Genomic DNA, 21,443 nt, shown 5'->3' with positions numbered 1-21,443 from the left:
TTGGGAGGTGGAGGGAAAGAGAAAATTTCAAAGAAGAGGCAAGATTGCTTATATGCTTCTTTTACAAAATAAGAGGTCTGTCATACTTGCTGAAATAGGAAATGGAGCTTTAAACATATTTTTTGAAGCTACAGTAATGGTCAAAGAAAGATCTGGGAATAACGGTATCTCTTTTAAAAAGTAGGGGAAGAGGGAGGTAGGAAGTAGTGCAAGATAAACTGTCATTTATCACAACAGGAAGTGAAAACGTCTCTATGGAGGAAACCATTAGGCCTAGAGAGATAGTTAAAGGTGGATGCATCTAGAGAGTGAGCTACGGTTTTCACTACAAATCTTTCTGGATTAATAGACCTTTTAACTATTTGCCTATATTATTTGTATAAAATTATTCTTTTCAGAAAAAAGGGATGGATGGATATTAAAAAGCTAATAAAATAATGTATGTTTCTTTTTAAAAAATACTATCACTATTAGAAATGGAGAGCTGTCATTTGAACTTTTAATCAACTCTGTACACAGTCCTCTAACATTTCAAACTGGGGCCAGCTTCCTACAACCAGCAATGACTCCTCTGTTGTAGACGTCTCTGAATGCTTTCCTATTAACCAATTTTCAACAGCTCCATAAACACTCATTGTCTTTCATGACCGATGTTACTGCAGATGACAGCTATTTCCTGACTCAAGCCTCTCCCTGTCAGCACAATCTCACGCTGGAAATAATTTAAATGTGTGGCAATAAGCTGTATAACACCATCTAATTCCCACCACATCTAACCTGCCCTACTGCAACTCACAGACAAAATAATTATCTTCTCTCTTCTTCCTAAAACTTTTTCAGAAATATACACAAGGTATAGGAATTATGGTAAAACAGTATTGGAAAGAAAAGCTCTTGAGATGAAAATATAAGTCAAAGTTAGGAGAAAAATAGGGTATAAAATAAAAAGTATAGAGAAAATCCCAGCCCTTAGAAGAAAAGTGAATTTTTAAGGAACAGAAGTAAAAAGAGGATTAACACAGGGGACAAAGGAAAACTACCTTATATAAATATATTTATGTTATCAAGGATGAATTTAGAAATTTCATCCTTTTTAGATGAAATTTAGAATTTAGAAATCAAGAATCATGTATTTATTAAAACAAAGTCAGCCAAATACATAGGAGTAATTTCTGGAGGCAGAAAATTTTGGAAGGATACTTTTTCCTAACAAATTTATTAATGTTAAAAAGGTACACACTCCAGGAACTCCTAAATACTATTTTAAAATGAAATAAATCTTGGGAGAGGGAGAACATAAAAAGAGAACAGAATCGATATCTCAAAAGACTGGAATAAACTGGCTGCCTCCTTGGCTCTTTCTTTCAGATTGCTGGTGAGGAAACTCCTGTGGACATGAGAGCATCATTTTGCATCTACGACACCTGTGAGCCTCTGCTGCATCGCCACCCCCCAGCAATCGCTGCCCTCTACAATTTCCATGTGAACTTGAACATGGAACACGACAGGCTACTCTGGGGCACACTGGCAGGAAAACCAGGGGGGATGCCAGATGTATGTTACCACAGAGGTGTTCAGAGGACGACACAAGATTCAAAAGCTGTGGAGCACCACACACACAAAAGGGAGTCATGCTGGAAATGGTACCGGGCAGTGAAAGGGGCACATCTCACAATTTGTTTAGGGTCCCTTTATTTCTAAAACATTGTGTAATTTTTTGTGTACCACAAATAAGAAAAATAAGATACTCTAAATTAGAAAAAATAAAACACATCAATATGACATTTGGAATAAAAAAAGATCCTGGGAAATCATATTAGGTATTATATTTTAGACATGACAGACAAAAGTTTGCTGTCTTGAAAGAGTAAGAAAAAAGTATGAGAGAAATTTTATATATCTTTTTCTTCTTCTGTCCAAAATCTAGTTATTATGTTTGCCATTTTTGCTGCGATAATTTAATTAAAAAGCATGCAACATCTTAAAAATGTTCCGGTACAATGCTATAAAAATACATACATAAATAATGTTTTCACATATAAGCTAAAATTATATATTATGGAAGTCTACTGTTTTCTAAGCCCAGGCTTCTCTTTTAAATACTGGTGTCTGCCATAAACAATTTATTTATTTATTTATTTTGAGGAGGATCAGCCCTGAGATAACTACTGCCAATCCTCCTCTTTTTGCTGAGGAAGACTGGCCCTGAGCAAACACCCATGCCCATCTTCCTCTACTTTATACGTGGGATGCCTACCACAGCATGGCTTTCAGCCAAGCGGTGCCATGTCCGCACCCGGGATTCAAACCAGTGAACCCCGGGCCGCCGAGAAGCGGAATGTGTGCACTTAACCGCTGCGCCACCAGGCCGGGCCCCAACATCTTATTTTTAAAAGATACTTCCTTTCCATACACTAGTAAACTATCAGATCACTGACAGGTCATAGTCAATAAAACACAGTTCATAGTATCAGAAACTAGAAACTAAACTGGTAGCAACAATGACTAAATCTGGACTTATAACTAATAAAAACCAAAACCACAGTGCCCAGGAAAAGGCATTTAAAAAAAGGTACTCTATTTGGGTATTTCTGAAATACTTACTTGTCATAATGTCAAAATAACATTATTTCATAAATGATATTAATTACATGTAATATTTCTGCCATACAAATGACCTAGAAAGATCTCATAACCTAAGGAACTAGCAAAGGAACAAACTAAGCCCAAAGTTAGCACAAGGAAGGGAATAACAAAGATCAGAGCGCAAATGAATGAAACAGAGATAAGAAAAACAATAAAAAAGATGAACAAAACTAAGAGCTGTTTTTTTTAAAAGATAAACAAAAACAAACCTTTAGCTAGACTAAGAAAAAAAGAGATGACAAATAAAATTATAAATGAAAGAGAAGAAATTACAACTAACACCACAGAAATACAAAGGATAAGAGACTATGATAAACAATTATACACCAACAAATAACCTAGAAATAACCAGATAAATTCCTAGAGACAATACACCTTACCAAGACCGAATCATGAAGAAACAGAAAATGTGAATAGACCAATAATGAGTAGGGAGATTGAATCAGTAATCAAAAATCTCCAAAAAAATAAAAGCCCAAGACCAGACAGCTTCACTGATGAATTCTATCAAACATTTAAGAAGAATTAATACCAATTCTTCTCAAACTTCCAAAAATTGATCAGGAAGGAACACTTCCCAAATTCATTTTACAAGGCCAGCATTACCCTGAGATGGAAGCCAGACACAGACACTACAAGAAAAAAAATTACAAGCCAATATCCCTGATGAACATAGATGCAAAAACCCTTAACAAAATACCAGCAAACTGAATTCCAGAGCACATTAAAAGAATCATACACTATGATCAAATGGGATTTAGCCCTGGGATAAAAGGGTGGTTCCAAATACACAAATCAATAAATGTGATATGGCACATTAACAGAATGATGGATAAAAATCATATGATCATTCCAATAAATGCAGAAAAAGCATTTGACAAAACTCAAATACTTTCATGATAAAATCTCTCAACAAATTAGGCATAGAAGGAATGTACTTCAACATAATAAAGGTCATATATGACAAGCCCACAGCTAACATCATACTCAATGGTGGAAGGTTAAAAGCTTTCCTCTAATGTCAGGAACAAGACAAGGGAGCCCACTCTCACCACTCCTATTCAACACAGTAGTACTAGCCACAGCAGTTTGCCAAACAAGAAAGGAAGAATAAAATTATCTCTGCGTGCAGATGATATGATTTTATATGTAGAAAACCCTAAAGATTCCACCAAAAAGCTGTCAGTACTAATCAACGAATTCAGTAAAGTTGCAGGATACAAAATCAACATACAAAAATCAGTTGCACTTCTATATACTAATAAGAAACTATTCAAAAGAGAAATCAAGAAAGCAATCCCATTTACAATAGCCCTAAAAACATAAAATACTTAGGAATAAATTTAACCAAGGAGATAAAAGACCTGTATGCTGAAAATTGTAAGATATTGATGAAAGAAACTAAAGAAGGCACAAATAAATGGAAAGATATCCCATGTTCCCGGATTGGAAGAATTAATATTGTTAAAATGTCCACACTCCCCCAAGTGATCTACAGATTCAACACCATCCCTATCACAATTCTAATGGCATTTTTCACAGAAACAGAAAAAATTATCCTAAAATTCATACGAGACCATAAAAGACCTTGACTAGCCAGGGCAATCTTAAGAATAAAAGAGCAAAGCTGAACGCATTATACTTCCTGTTCTCAAACTATATTACAAAGCTATAGTAATCAAAACAGTATGGTTCTGGCATAAAAACAGGCACATAGACCAATGGAACAGAATATAGAGCCCAGAAATAAACCCAATACAGATATGGTCAACTAATCTTTGATAAGGACCAAGAACACATAATGGCGAAAAAATAGTCTTTTCAATAAATGATGCTGGGAAAACTGGATAATCACACACAGATGATTGAAACTGTACCCCTATCTTATTCCACTCACAAAAATTAAGTGGAAATGGATTAAAGACTTAAATGTAAGACCTGGAGCCATAAAACTCCCAGAAGAAAAGCTCCTTGACATCAGTCTTGTTAATGACTACTTGGATTTGATACCAAAAGCAAAGGCAAAAATGAACAAGTGGAACTACACCAAACTAAAAACCTTCTACACAGCAAAGGACCAATCAACAAAATGAAAAGGCAACCTACTGAATGGGAGAAAATATTTGCAAATCACATATCTGATAAGGGGTTAATATCCAAAGTATTAAAAAACTCATACAATCAATAGCATAAAAAAATCCAATTAAAAAATGGACAGAGAATCTGAATAGACATTTTTCTAAAGAAGAAACACAAATGGCCAACAGCTACATGAAAAGATGCTCACCATCACTAATCATCAGGGAAAGCAAACCAAAACCACAAATAGATATCATCTCACATCTGTTAGAATGGCTATCATCAAAAAGTCAAAAGATAACAAGTGTTGGTGAGGATGTGAAGAAAAGGGAACCCTTGTGCACTGTTGGTGGGAATGTAAATTGGTACAACCACTATGGAAGTTCCTCAAACTTCCATATGTTCCTCCACTATGGAAGTTCCTCCAAACTTCAAACAGTATGGAGGTTCCTCAAAAAATTAAATAGAGAACTACCATATGATCCAGCAATTCCACTCCCTGGTACATATTTGAAAGAAATGAAGTCAGTGTCTCCAGGAATATCTGCACTACCACGTTTGTTGCCACATTATTCACAATAGCCGAGACATGGAAATAACCTGTCAGCAGATGAAGACATAAAGAAAATGTGTTACATATATACATACACACACACACACACACACACACACAATATGAAATATTACTCAGCCATAAAAAAATCTGGAAATTGTGCTATTTACAACAATATAGATGAAGCTAGAGGGCATTAAGCTAAGTGAAAGAGCCAGACAGAGAAAGACAAATAGTGTATGGAATCACTTACACATCATAACAAAACAAAACAAAAAGTCGATTTCAGAGCAACAGACAGTAGAATGGTGGCTGACAGGAGCTGGAGGGTGACAGAAATGGGGAGATGTAGATCAAAGGGTACACACTCTCAGCTCTAAGATGAATAAGTTCTGAGGATCTAATGCACCACATGGTGACTACAGTTAATAATAAAGTACTGTATCCTTGGAATTTGCTAAGAGTAGATCCTAAGCATTCTCACCACACACACACAGACACACACAGACACACACAGAGTTAATTATGTGAGGTGAGAGATGTGCTAATTATCTTGATTGTGCTAATTATTTCACAATGTATACCTATGTCAAATCACATTGTATAATTTAAATATACACAATTATATCTGTCAATTATTCCTCAATAAAGCTGAAAGAATAAATAAAAGGGAATCCAGAAAAAAGAAAGTCTCTCTAGTTTTTTCAACTGTCAACTTGAGGAGACACAACAGAGGAAGACATTTACTGGATTAAGGAAGTTCAAAAGGAAGCACCGAGTCTATCTCGTAACATTCGTTGCTTCAACCACTATGTTTCCTAGAAAGTAGACTTAGAAAAGACCTACTGACAACAAACATACACTTTAACATGTAAGCAAGGCCAAGAAGAAAAAACTTTTTCCTTTCTAAAAGAAAGAATGTTCCTGTTTTTGGCCATGAGCAACAGGGCTCCCTGAGCATTCTCACGGTCTTCAGGAAGCTGGAGGAAACTCTCCATTATGGACAACTCATCAAAACCTAAGACTAACCAGCATTTCAGTATCCACAGTATGCTACAAAGATAGCCCTAAACACTTCAAATTTCCAGAACATCTTCCTTCAAATTTCAAAAATGGATTGAATTATGTCCAGCATACCTTTAGTGTTAGGTGTATTTTATTATTTCATGATGCTTTGAAAACCAGTAACTCATATTAGACATATATGATAACTCTTTAGATGTTTCATTAACCATTTAATTTCCTAACTGCATAAAATAAAACAGAGTATGCTGTATCAGGAAAGCTGAAAAAATGCCCACTGATTACATTGGGGGCACCAGGCTTGGCTCAAACACTTTAATGCTGGTATCTCTCTGCAGAATATAAGTAAATAAGTAAATAACAGAGTTGCGATAACATATCTACTTATACATCCTTATGTTGCCTTCTGGCTCTTTGTTTTCTAATTAGAGTAGTTAACCCAGAAAAAAAAACGTGGTTAAAGAAATATTCCCAAAAGGCATACTATAAGACTTTACCAAAAAAACACCTTTGTAGGAAAAAGAAAAAAAGGGGGCTGGCCCCGTGGCCAGGTGGTTGGGTTTATGTGCTCTGCTTCGGTGGCCCAGGGTTTCACTGGTTCACATCCTGGGCGCAGACCTAGCACCGCTCATCAGGCCATGCTGAGGTGGTGCTCCACATAGCACAAACAGAGGCACTCACAGCTAGAATATACAACTATGTACTGGGGGGCTTTGTGGAGAAGAGGGCAGGGGAAAAAAACACCTTTGTAATCATACATCAAATTATGTGTCCACATTCACTGTGTATTTTTAAAAATTACATCTTACATGATATAACTGATACCACCGCTACTTTTGCTTGTTTTCATGGAAATTTCACATATATTCTTTCATTTGCTCATTGTAAGAAACCTAAGAGGGAGACAAGGAACCTACAACCAAACTGGTTTTACTGAGGCCTCATATATACTCTCATAAGAAGTATAATAATGATGATCTTTGATATCTTCTATTTCTAATTAAAAAGATACAAATAATTATGAAAAGTAATTTATTGGCCATTACAATGTTGCTTCAGATTTTCAAGTTGAAAGTATTCCTTGGCTTACCTGCTGCATGTAACAAACGAGCTTCTACTCTGTGGGGAACTCTCGGTGGAATCTTCATAGATGCACGAATCTGGTAAAAACTAAAGCAAAACAAAGACGTCATTCCAAAACATATTTTTAAAATATGCAAGACTCCAATTTCTATACAAATCTGTATGTATTAAAATAATAAAGTGGGTCTGCTTATATCAGTCTCTCATAATATTTACTACCAGTAGAAACTGACATGTCAGATCCGCAGATCAAGTACCAGCACGACATAAAGCCCAGAGGGAAAACAGCAGGGATGGATGACTGAGAGAGAGACAAGAAACACATACAGTACTTCTTACTTAAACGAGAGAAGGTCATAGCAACCCGAGAAGTCGGTAGGGCACCTAAGTGTTTCACTGCTTAACTTGGTTTTATCCATTTTTTTTCTTTTAAAAAATAATAAAGATAAATTATTCTTAAGCATAATTTTGAGAAAATAGAGAATTATAAGTGGTTTTTAAAAATTGGTTTCATACTATAAATGACAAAATATGAAGAATGTATATGGTTTAAAGAATTCAGCATTTTTTCAAGGTCAGAGCTACCTGTTTATATACTTTCACTTGCTTATTCTACAAGATTTAAAGATACTACATATATAAATAATATTTAAAAATCTACCAGTCATTAATAATAACAGTTTAAATAGGGAAAAAAATGAGCTAAAAACATTATCTTTGTGTTTTAGCATCATTACACTGCACATCTGTGTATGTACTGGAGGACACATATCTACACATACACACAATCACTATAAGCTAAATTGAGATGTTTAAATCAAGGATGAGTTTAGATGTGCCCTGGGAAGTTGAATAATGTTTATATTTCTTTAATAATCTCCTAGATAGTAGTTTAAATTATTAAATTTGTAAATAATACAAAGCTTAAAATACATAAATACGTCTATCATTATTATTTCTAGGCAGGTGTGTCCCTTGAAGAAAAGATAGGGCCAAGTCACAACAAGTCACAAAGCCAGAATGAAAGAAGAGTAAATGAAAGGGTAGTCAATTAAATTTAGAAACTTTAAAGTCACGATTTGGCCTTAAAGGGACATGGTAAAACTCCACAGAGAGAGACGATTAGTTGAGATTAAGAGGAGGGCAACTTGAAAACATGAGATAACTAGGAACAAAAATCAAAGTGGAATCAGCAAGAGCCTTGGACCAAGAGGTGAGCAGTTTCCTAGGAACTCTTCAACTCCATGTGCTGAGAATTTTAACTAAAGATTAAGTGAAATAGAAGAAAAGGTAGGCAGTAAGCTCCTTGACATATGTCTTGGTGATCATTTTATGAATCTGATACCAAAAGCAAAAACAAACAAGTGGGACTACATTGAACTAAGCAATTTCTGCACAGCAAACAAAGCCATCAACAAAATGAAAAGGCAACTTACTGAACAGAAGAAAATATTTGCAAATCATATATCTGATAAGGGGTTAACATCCAAAATATATAAAGAACTCATACAACTGAAAAGCTAAAAAACCAAATAATCCAATCAAAAATGGGCAGAAGATCTGAATAGACATTTTTCTAAAGAAGACATATAGATGGCTAAGAGCTACATGAAAAGATGCTCAGTGTCACTAATTATTAGAGAAATGCAAATCAAAACCACAATGAGGTATCACTTCACACCTGTTAGAATGGCTATTAACAAAGAGATGAAAAATAACAAGTGTTGGTGAGGATATGGGAAAAGGAAGCCCTTGTGCACTATTGCTAGGAATGCAAATTTGTGTAACCACTAGGGAAAACAGTATGGAGGTTCCTCAAAAATTAAAAATATAACTATCACATGATCCAGCAATTCCACTTCTCAGTATTTATCAGAAGAAAATGAAAACACTAATTCAAAAAGATATATGCACCTCATGTTCACTGCAGCATTATTGGCAGTAGCCAAGATACGGAAACACCCTAAGTGTACACCAAAGGATGAGCGCATAAAGAAACTGTGGTATACACATACAATGGAATATTATTCAGCCACAAAAAGAATGAAATATTGCCATTTATAACAACATGGATGGACCTTGAGGGCATTATGCTGAATGAAATAAGTCAGACAGAGTAAGACAAATACCATGTAATCTCACTTATATGTGGAATCTAAAAAAAGAAAAAAGAAAAAACTAAGGTCACAGATACAGAGAACAGACTGGTAGTTGCCAGAAGCTAGGGGTGGGGTGGGAGAAATCGGTGACCTATTTTTCGGTTAGTTTTAGTTTAAATAAACTGAATAAAAACAAACAAATGAAAACAAGTAAAGATCCTGCCTTTGTAATGAATCAGAAAGAATGAAGACTGTTCTTACATTACTTGAACACAGAGTCAAATTGTTATGTCTTTATTGGATTTATCACAAATATTCACTCACAATTACTAAACTAAGCAGATATAATACAGAGAGCAAAGAATTAACAATACTTAAAAAGCATAAACCACAATAGATAAAATCAGAGTATAAGGGTAGCATAAAACTATCAAAAGATTAGGAATGGAACCATGACCTAATGTTAAAAAAAAAAAAAAGACCTACGTATATAAAGACAGTGAACAAGTGGACAGTGACAATGAATTCTCATGGCATGAGGAATGTGTCTGCTTTCTTATGTTATGCACAATTACAAACAACCCCTAGATCTCAAAAGTTTATTTCATGCTCGTGAAACTGGTGCCTGGCTGTCCAGTTGCCCGTCTCCTCCATGACATGTCTGTTCCAGGGCCTTGACACACACAGCACAGCCATCTCCGAAGTACGTTCTCAGGGCAGAGGGAGCAACGCTATGGCGGACACACGCACTGGCCCTAGAAGCTTCCCCTCGAAAGCTGCCTACAACAATCCCCTCATATTTCATGAGAGAGAGCAAACCACTTAGCCAAGCCTAACTTCAACACAGTGGGAAGTCCGATCCTCTCAGAGGGAGGAACCTCAAGTAGTACTGGCAATAATATAATCATAATAATAATACTTATTAAGGATTTCCTACACACCAGGCACAAGGCTAGGTGCTAGGGAAAAAAAGATAAGTGAAACGTTGATATTTTTAAATAGACAGGTAAATTATATAAAAGCTTCAGAATAAACAATTGACAGATGCTTCATTTCAAACTTCTGAAGCACAGGAACCATGTACCTTGAAGGTATAAATATTTAAAAATGAACAACTTTAAAATGTGCATATGTTAATTTAATAATTAATAATTTAGTCAAATAGATAAAATTTAAAAAACAAAGGATAAAACCTTTCCTCTTTTTTTTGGTGAGGAGGATTGGCCCTGAGCTAACATCCCTTACCAATCTTCCTCTTTTTGCTTGAAAGAGACTGTCCCTGAGCTAACATCTGTGGAAATCTTCCTCTATTTTGTATGTGGGATGCCATCATGGCATGGCTTGAAGAGCTGTGTGTAGGTCTGCACCCAGGACCCGAACTCGTGAACCCCAGGCCACCGAAGCAGTGTGCGCGAACTTAACCACTACGCCACTGGGCTCGTCCCAAAACATTTTCTTTTTAAGGCTGTGGTGGGCTAGGTTATTCAGAAACAACTTCTTGCTAAAAAAACCCACTAAGATTGCCAAATAAAATATAAAAACCTATCATTATAAAATAATTGAGGTGCTGACAAGAGAGCAGAAATTATCAAACACAATCGCAGTGAGGTCGGAAAGCAGTGGAGCTGCTTCTGACCCGAGGGCACGTGCTGGTCCACTCTGGCAAACCGAGTGCCATGTTCCATGTTTCTCTTTCCACGGGGGTTTCTGCTGCATTTGTCACGTCAGTATGCTTGGATTTTCGTGTAGACGTTTCTCACAACAACACATTGTTCTTTAATGCGAAGATTTTCTTCTACTTAATTAAGTAACATTAAACTATTTTTTTTGTTTTCTCTACAGATCTTTTTTTACAGCTCCTAATTTGATTTCCTCTATTTATACTTCAAACAAGGTGCGTCCAAGGCTAGTTCTAGCTAATCCTTGGGCTAGCCAATCACTGTCAACCTCGTCAGTGACTGTCACGACCCATCATTACGATCTCTTTTCAAAGGATGCAAAGACACCCTTTCTCAAGCCAAAAAATGGCAAAAACAAAAACAAAATGAGTTTCCGGTTGTGAGAACAAAAAACGGAAGAGTCCACATTGCCAACTATGATGTTCACAACTGCTTTTTTCATACCTCCGAAACCAAATTAAATGGCTCCTACAGAGGCACAACCTACTCGCCCCTTGAACCTAACACGCTCGTGCTCCGTCTGAAAAATGCGGATTCAGGTTAGACCCGCCTGCACCATGGCATTGGTAAAAAGAATGAGGTAGGGCATGCAATGAGAGCAACCTTTATGTTCTAATAATTGATGTAAATTATAGTGAGAAAACTAACTTTGCCGACTATGGAGTGGTGGATTCGTCTAAAGCTGAGAAACTGATGAACTACTTAGACAGTATTCTCAGTTCTTATCTTTCTGAAGAAAAGGACAATTTTAGTTTTGAAGGTCTTAAAGAAAACCTGAGGTAGTTCCTTGTGAGCCCCAATCACCACTATTTAATCAGAAGTCCTCAATTTGTGAACTTTATACAACATATACATGGCACTATAGACAAGAGATCATTTTTTCCAAGGTTGTAATCAATGTCAATGATCCAAAAATTCAGCGGGACATTTTCTGACTCTTTCGGTTGACAGTCCTTCTTAATCAAACTATAAACTTTCCAAGAGTTTAACAACCTTACAATCATAAACAGAAGGGATTTAAGGTCATTTTGTTCAGAGCTTTTAAAAACTGTGTTGTATGGAAGCTGGCTTCTGGAGTTCTACATGACTTTCCTAAGAGGATTTAAGCTCCACGGTTTTGTAACGTTATTAAAATTAAAGAAAACAACTTCTAAATCCATATGCTTGCTCTTCTCTATCTCCAAATCATAATATATTCTTCACCTTGCAATAGGACATTTTATGACGAGGAACCGGTGCCAGTGCACGACTAGGAAAAGCGGCAGCAGCTACAGCTCTGTAATGAAACTGTTTTACGGTAACCCAGACGTGAAATAGAAAATAACCAAGTCTAACTACTCTCGCTCCTTCCACTTCCACCCAAACAACCTTCCCCTCATTACTCGTGATCAGCAGTATGCTGCATTAGTGACTGGCCCAAATGTATCTGGAAACAAATCAAAGCCTGATAAGATTTCACTTGCTTTACTGAAGAATATGCAGCACACGTGTAACACTTTGTCAAAGTTACCAGGTTTTCTAAATATTTGAAATACCTGGTTCATTTGCTTCCTTCTGAAATGAATGAAATGCAGCTCCATTCTAGAAACCATTTGCTACTCCTCCAAAGCTGTGCTCTTTAAACAGCGGCACACAGACTGGTGCATCTCAGACGTCTGCTACCAATCTGCAGCAAAATCAAGTAAATCAACTATATCTCAAAGCCCACTATCTCAGCCAGTTTTTTTTTGGAGGAAGATTCGCCCTGAGCTAACATCTGTGCCAGTCTTCCTCTACTTTGTAAGTGGGACACCTCCACAGCACAGCTGATGAGTGGAGTAGGTCTGCACCTGGGATCCGAACCTGCAAACCCTGGGCCCCCAGAGCAGAGCATGTGGAATTTTAACGACTTCGTCATGGGGCTGGCCCCTCTGATCATTAGATTTTTGAAAGATCAGTAACACACCAATATCCTTCCAAAGTCCTCAATGGATGGGGAAAGCAGGCTGCAGAGTAACAGAAAATTAATGAAAGCAGCAATTACACATGCTGTTTATGAGAGCTGACAATAAAATGGAACAATAATTCACTTAATCCTGATCTCAGTTCCAAACCTCCAATTACACAGGAACTACCTCCACTTGCATATCTCACCTCAAACTCAACATATCAAAATGAACTACTCTTGCGTCCCATAAGAGTCATCCCACCCAACTTCCTCACTTATTTCAGTATTACTAATATTGTCCAAGTCAAGGTGATTTAAAACTTCAGCATTACCCTTTAAAATTTTTAGTATTAAAAATTCCAAATTTGCAAACAGTAGAGCAATGAACTCATACACCCCCTGCCCATTTTCAACAATTAAAAAGATTCTGCCCTATTTGATTCATCTGTATTTTTCTCTTTGCTGAGCATACCTCTATATACATATTTTTTAATGTTTTTTACATCCCAGCATCATCCTCCACATGGAATCAGTCATTAAATCCTACTATTTACTCCCCCAAATGCTTCATAGAAATTAATAACAAAAAACGTTCAAGTGTTTGGTAGATGGATTTTTTAAATGTCCCCAGTTTTTCCACCCATCTCATATCCACACCTCTTGCGATGCAACTCCCACTGAGCAGTGGAGTGTAGCTGCCCACCCCTTTAATCTGGGCTGGCCTCACGACCTGCTGGGCAATACAACATGGCAGAGATGACAGTGAACTAGTTCCAAGCCTAGATCTTAAAAGGTCTTCTTGCATAGTTTCTGTCTCTCTTTGGACCCTGCCTCCTCCGTGAGAATAAGGTAGAGGATGAGAGATCATAAAACAAGAGCTGAGTCCACCCAGGTGAGGCCATTCTACATCTGTTTGCACCCAGCAAAACTGCCAGTAGACTGAATTCATGAGTGAGCCCAGCAAAGATTAGCCAAGCTGGACCACGTCAGCAGGACCATTCAGCTGATCCACAGACTTGTGAGTAAAAATAGATGCTTACTGCCGTGATGCCACCGAGCCTTTGTATTTGTTGTCAGCTGCATCATTGTGGCAACAAACAACTAATACAGAAATTAGTACCTTAGAAGGCGTGTGCACCATAACAAAAACTTAAAATATGTGGCATTGACTTTGGGACCAAAATAACTATAGAGGCCAGAAAAATAATGAGGAAATTATAGGGGACTTAAAAAATGGCAACCCATGATGTGTAGTGATGAAACTTTTGGTAAACATACTGTCAGCAATAACTCAGAAGTTAAACAATGTACCTAAGAAACTTCTGGAATTGAGCAAGCTAATTTCCAGGCAGAATGCTGAAAATGTCGACTGGTTGCTCCTCACTAAAGTTTGACAGGAAAGAGAAGAGCTAAGAAAGACTGGTCATCGTACAAGCAGCATCTGGAGGGAGCACTGAGAGACCAGCCCTCACTGGGAGAGAAAATAAAACGGTTTGGAAACCTAAAGCTTTTCAAAATAAAATGCCACCATGGACAAAGATCAAATCAGGGGTGTGGCTGTAAATCCCTTTCTTAAGCTCTCTAAAGGAATTAAGGCAGTGTCTAAGTAGACATTCTCAGTTTGACGGAAGGGCTTTTAGAAAGTTTAGGGGCATGATCCCACAGAATTCTGATCCTCAAATTGTAGTGATTACATCAAGAGAGGTCATATCTCAAAGAACAGTTGCGGGTGTGGGTTTCAGCACATGGAAAGAACTTTATCAGACATACAGAAACCCCATAAAGTTTTAAAGTGAGTTTTATTCGCCAAAGAGCCGCCAGTCTAGACTCCTGGCCTGGGCTTGTAACTTGCTTAGCCAACAGAACACAGTGGAAGTAACAAGTGTGCCAATTCAAGGGCCTTGCATCCTCTGCTCTCTTCCTTGGACTCCTGCCTCTACCATGAGAACAAACCCAGACTGTCCTGCTGAGGGATAAGACATCATGGAGCAGAGTAGGGCAGGGCTGTTGTTATTTTTTCAACAAGATGGCTAAGCCAAAAAAAAAACCAATAGAAAATCTCCCTCGTTCTCCTCCTGTTAGTCACAGCCCACTACTACCACTCTTAGTACACACCTTTGGGTTTCTATCTTGAGTTCCTCCAAGCACCTCTAAACTGTTCCCTATGCTTCTGCTACTTCTACACAACCGTCAGTCTAATGCATCGCAGCCTCCACCATGTTAGTAAGCGCTTATTGTAACACAGGGACAATTTCATCCTTACTTAGAAACCATCGAAGTCCACCCAAATCCCTAGTGTCCATCAACTCTTCTGCAGACAATGAAAGTCCTTCACAAACAACCTCTCCTTTCTTCACTATCTTTTCTTCTGCAGTTCTCCCAGAGAATATCCAATCTCCCAAATATTCTTTAAATATCACCTTCACTCCTATTTCCAAGACTTGGTTTGTGCTGTGCTCTCTCCTCTAAAGGGCTGTTTGCTTTACCTCTGCCCAGCTGAATCGCACCACGCTCTGATCCTGGCCCTCCCAAACACCTTTGCTAACGTGCTGACCCAGAAACATGTCTTTCTGTTCTGATTCCTGGAGCGCTGCCTGTATTTACTATTGAAGGTCCATCATTTTGTATTCCTACCTGTTTTGTGTATATATTTTCTTTCTCCCATATACTATAAGCTTTTAAAGAACAGAAATGAGATCTTATACATTTTCATTACGGTCCTCTCAATGCTCTACAAATTCATAAACACATGTTAAACATATCCAGCATTATCATCAAATCCATGTGAATATTCTCAAATATCTATTTAAGAATAAAATTTCTCTGAGAAAATAACTACTTGAATATAGCTCATTGTTCTCCTTACATATGCTGGAACAAAAAAGCATGTAATTAAATTTAAATGAAAACAGTACATCTTATCTTATGCAAAATATATAATTTTCACATTAAAATACACACCCTCTCTGAAATAAATCCACATTGTAGAACTTGTTTAGCTCCACGGAGAATTCTACCATTGCTTGAACTTCAGTCATTTTTAATTTATACTCAGAAGACAAATCTGGTAACAGCACCTTGGTTAAAGAAGGGGAAAAAAATCGTGAGAAGCACAACAAAAATGCCAACTTACAAAACACTAATGTGTAAACACACTGCGGAGGACGATACACAGGCATAAAATAAAAACAAGGCAAATGAGTTCAGTGCACCCAACCAGCACCAGATTCTATACTTACCAAATATACTAATAATATGCTTACTAAAATAGCACTACTCTATCACTTAAGATGTGTCCTATTAAGATGCTTTTTCTAAGATTGTTTCCCTTCATGATATCTATGTGATAATAAATAATACAGCAAATTGCTAAAAGAAACTCTTGACTTTATTTATCATAGATAAAATAGTAACTTTTTAAGAAAAATTAAGCTACCTAATTACTCTCTACTAGTTCTACAATGCACATAAAAGCAACTCCAGAGTCAAAAAGAGAATTAACACTGTTTAATCCCCACTTGACTTAATGAAGATTTCTCTGTTAGGTAAAGTTCTTAAATGACTATTCACTTTTAAATTTCAAAAGAAAAAATTTCCCCCTCATTGCAAAAGCATAAAGTATTCATTTTCAAAGGGGTTAAAAAAAATACAAGCAAAATGAAAACATTCACAATTATATTCACTGAAAGAGACACTTTGGTATATATTCTTCATGTGTATATGCATTTGTACAATTTCTATGAAAGTGGCTCGAACCACACGAACATTTTATAACCCATTTATTTCACTTAATTTTTGATGAACATTTATGTCAATATAAATGTAGTTTTAAAACACTATTTTCAATTGCTGTTACACTGTGAATGTTACAATTTAAACAATCTCCTATCATAGGATATTTCAGTGGTTTCTATCTTTTCAAAAAAGTACTGTAATAATCATCCTTATCAATAATCCATGCTTTAAAAAGCAATTCAGAAGAAGAAAGTGTTGAAGGAAGATTCTCTAGAGTCTTGTGTTTCTGCGTGTTTTGCAAGCCTTTGTTCCAGACTATTTTTCAAGGATGCATGTTCACCAAACTGTCTTAGAAGTCAGAGATAGATTTGCTTACTGTCCTGTGTAATAGAGATAAAGCCTCCCCCTGAGGCATAAGTCAGGCAGGCTTACTGTCCATTATAGAAGATTTGGGTTCCCTTTGCTCAGGGTTCCTCTACTGTAACACAACCTGCTCACGTGCAGGTGTCGCCTTTCCTCTGACCCAGGAGTCTGTCTTCTGCCCACGTCCATGGCACGGTGGCAGACTAGGCTGTTATCTTGCAGACGGGGTAAAATCTCAGACCCTTCACCGCTCTTGAAATAGCTCTTAATAGAACTTTAGCAAATATTCTGATCTATCATGAATTAAATGCAAAAAAATAAAAGACATATTCTTACCTCTGCTGATCAAAACTTCATTTTAACATTATTAAACAACCAATCTTGTACTTCCAATTACTGATTCTTGTTTAAAATATATTATTCCCCCTATGAGAAAGAAAAAATAACATCTCAAACAAAATAGTAGACATAAAAACGTCTATTTCAAGGAAACTTATGCTTTATTAGCTACTTAATAAACTCAATTTATCTAAATGATCCATATCCTCCATAACGCTTAAGAATAAGTTTGAGAGATTTGTTTTCATTCACAGTTGCAATGACATCAACATTAATGATTATATCTTTGTTAAGGATTCACTTGTGTATACTTCAAAGCACAATAATAAACAAAAGAGTACTTTCTTTTTTTAATTTTTTTAAATTGAGGTCACATTGGTTTATAACATTATACACATTTCAGGTGTACATCATATTTCAACTTCCGTATACACGACATTGTGTTCACCACCAAAAGTCTAGCTGCCATCTGTTACTGCACACATGTCCCCCTTTACCACTTCCATCCTCCTCCATCCCACTTCCCCTATTAGTAAACACAAATCTGTTCTCTGTGTCTATGTGTTTGTTTCTTGTTGTTGCTTTATCTTCCATATATGAATGAAAACATATAGTATTTGTCTTTCTCAGTCTGACTTATTTCACTTAGCGTAATGTCCTCAAGGTCCAACTAAGTTGTCACAAATGGCAAGGTTTCATCTTTTTTAGTGGCCGATTAGTATCCATTGTATATACATATATACCACATCTTCTTTACCCATTCATCCATTGATGGGCACTCAGGTTGTTTCCAAGTCTTAGCTATTGTGAATAATGAGGTAATGAACCTAAGGGTGCATATATCTTTTCAAACTAGTGTTTTCATATTATTTGGGTAAATACCCAGAAGTGGAATACCAAGATAATATGATAGTTCTATTTTAAATTTTTTGAGGAACCTCCATACTGTTTTCCACAGTGGATACACCAATTTACATTCCCATCAGCAGTGTACAAGGGTTCCCTTTTCTCCACAGCCTCTCCAACACTTGTTATTTCTTGTCTTTTTAATAACAGCCATTCTCTGATGGGTGCGAAGTGATATCTCATTGTGGTTTTGATTTGAATTTCCCTAATAATTAGAGACTTTGAACATCTTTTCAAGTGCCTACTGGCCATTTTTCTTTGGAAAAACGTCTGTTCAGATCCTCGGCCCATTTTTTAATTAGGTTGTCTTTTTTGTTGAGTTGTATGAGTTCTTTAGATATTCTGAATATTAATCTCTTATCAGATATATGATTTGCAAATATTTTCTCCTAATCAGCAGACTTTTTGTTTTATTGATGGTTTCCCTCACTGTACAAAGCTTTTTAGTTTGATATGGTCCCATGTGTTTACTTTGTCCTTTGTTTCCCTTGCCTGAGGAGACATATCAAAAAGATATTGCTAAGACTGATGTCAAAGAGCATACTATGTTTTCTTCTAGGAGTTTTAGGGTTTTAGGTCTTACATACACATTTTTAATCCATTTTGAGTCTACTTTTGTGTATGATATAAAATAGTGGTCAAGTTTCATTCTTTTGCCTGTGGCTGTCCAGTTTTCCCAACACCATTTATTGAAGAGACTTTCCTTTCTCCACTGTATGTTCTTGGCTCCTCTGTCGCAAATTAACTGTCCATAAATGTGTAGATCTATTTCTGGGCTCTCAATTCTGTTACATTGATCTCTGTGTCTGTTTTTGTGCCGGTACCATGCTTTTTTGATTACTATAGCTTTGTAGGATATTTTGAAGTCAGGGATTGTGATGCCTCCAGCTTTATTCTTTTTTCTCAGGATTGCTTTTTGGCTATTCAGGGTCTTTTGTTGTTCCAAATAAACTTTAGGATTCTTTGTTCTATTTCAATGAAAAATGTTGTCAAGATTTTGATAGGGATTGCATTGAATCTGTAGATTGCATTAGGTAACATGGACATTACAACTATGTTAATTCTTCCAATCCATGAGCATGAAATACCTTTCCAAATCTTTGTGTCTTTGATTTCTTTCAACAATGTCTTATAGTTTTCAGTGTACAGGTCTTTCGCCTCCTTGATTAAATTTATTCCTAGGTATTTTATTCTTTGTTGCAATTGTAAATGGGATTATATTCTCGATTTCTCTTTCTGTTAATTTGTGATCAGTGTATACAAACGTAACTGATTTTTGTATGTTGATTTTATATCCTATGACTTTACTATATTCATTTATTATTTCTAATAGTTTTCTAGTGTATTCTATAGGATTTTCTATATCTAAATTCATGTCATCTGCAAATAGTGATAGTTTTACTTGTTCCTTTCCAATTTGGATATCTTTTATTTCTTTTCCTGCCTAATTACTCTGGCTAAGACTTCAAACACTATGTTTGATAAGACTGGTGAGAGTGGGCATCTTTGTCTTATTCCTGTTCTTAGAGGAATAGCTTTCAGTTTTTCACCAGTGAATATGATGTTAGCTGTTGGTTTGTCATATATGGCTTTTATTATGTTGAGGTACTTTCCTTCTTTAACCATTTTATTTGAGTTTTTATCATAAATGGATGCTGAATCTTGTCAAATGCTTTCTCTGCATCTATTGAGATGATCATATGACTTTTTTCTTCATTTTTTTAATGTAGTGTATCACACTGATTGATCTGCTTACAAATGTTGATAAATGGAATAAATCCTAATTGATTGTAGTGTATGATCTTTTTAACATATTGTTGTATTCAGTTTACTAACACTTTGTTGAGGATTTTTCCATCTATGTTTATCAGTGATATGGCCTGTAATTTTCTTTTTTGTGTTGTCCTTGTCTGGTTTTGGTATCAGGAAGATGCTGGCCTCACAGAGTGAGTTAGGAAGCATACCCTCCTCTTCAATTTTTTGGAAGAGTCTGAGAAGAAAAGGTATTAAATCTTCTTTGAATGTTTTGTAGAGATCACCAGAGAAGGCCTCTGGTCCTGGACTTTTGTTTTTTGAGAGGTTTTTGATTACTATTTCAGTCTCCTTACTAGTGATCAGTTTATTCAGATTCTCTATTTCTTCTTGATTCAGTTTTGGGAAGTTGTATGATTCTAAGAATTTACCCATTTCTTCTAGATTATCCAATTTGCTAGCAAATAGCTTTTCACAGAATTCTCATATAATCCTTTGTATTTCTGTGGTATCTGTTGTAATTTCTCGTCTTCATTTCTGATTTTACTTATTTGAGACTTCTCTTTTTTCCTTAGTGAGTCTAGCTAAAGGTTTGTCAATTTTGTTTATCTTTTCAAAGAACCAGCTCTTAATTTCACTGATCTATTGCCTTTTTCATCTGTATTTCATTTATTTCTCCTGTGATTTTTATTATTTCCTTCTTTCTATTGATTTTGGGGTTCACTTGTTCTTTTTCTGGTTCCTTCAGGTGTAATGTTAGACAGTTTATTTGAGATTTTTCTTGTCTCTTGAGGTAGGCCTGTATTGCTATAAACTTCCCTCTTAGTACCACTTTTGCTGGATCCCATAGATTTTGGTATGTTGTGTTTTCACTTTCATTTATCTTGAGGCATTTTTTGATTTTTTCCTTTGATGTCTTCGTTGACCCAATACTTGTAAAGTAGCATGTTGTTTAGTCTCCACATATTTGTGACACTTCTGGCTTTCTTCCTGTAGTTGATTTCCAGTTTCAAACCACTGTGGTCAGATGCTTGAGATGATTTCAATCTTCTTAAATTTACTGAGACTTTTTTCTTTTCCCAATGTATAGTCTATGTTTGAGAATGTTCCATGTAAAGTTAGAAGAATGTGTAGTCTCCTGTTTTTGGATGGAATGTTCTCTATATCAAGTCCATCTGGTCTAATGTTTTATTTAAGGCCAAAGTTTCCTTGTTGATTTTCTGCTTGGATGATCTATCCATTGATGTAAGTGGGGTGTT

General features: G+C 36.2%; 1 protein-coding gene across 25 annotated transcripts in view; it reads right to left on the bottom strand.

Annotated features, from left to right (window-relative positions):
- Nucleotides 1–21,443, bottom strand: part of FAM135A (family with sequence similarity 135 member A) — a 112,525-nt gene that overhangs the window by 76,798 nt on the left and 14,284 nt on the right. For all 25 annotated transcript variants that reach the window (XR_011529838.1, XR_011529839.1, XM_070584851.1 and 22 more), the window contains 3 exons: nt 17,524–17,613; nt 16,051–16,166; nt 7,392–7,471 (listed from right to left, as the gene is read on the bottom strand). Coding sequence is in view for 18 of the 25 variants with exons in the window: in XM_070584851.1 (XP_070440952.1) it covers nt 7,392–7,471; nt 16,051–16,127 (157 nt within the window). In the remaining 7 variants the exon portion in view is untranslated. The remainder of the gene's footprint in view (nt 1–7,391; nt 7,472–16,050; nt 16,167–17,523; nt 17,614–21,443) is intronic.

Source organism: Equus przewalskii, chromosome 19, assembly GCF_037783145.1.
Source record: "Equus przewalskii isolate Varuska chromosome 19, EquPr2, whole genome shotgun sequence".
Lineage (NCBI taxonomy): Eukaryota > Metazoa > Chordata > Mammalia > Perissodactyla > Equidae > Equus > Equus przewalskii.
Note: the sequence above shows the minus strand (reverse complement) of the source record. Positions and strands in the feature narration are given on the sequence as shown.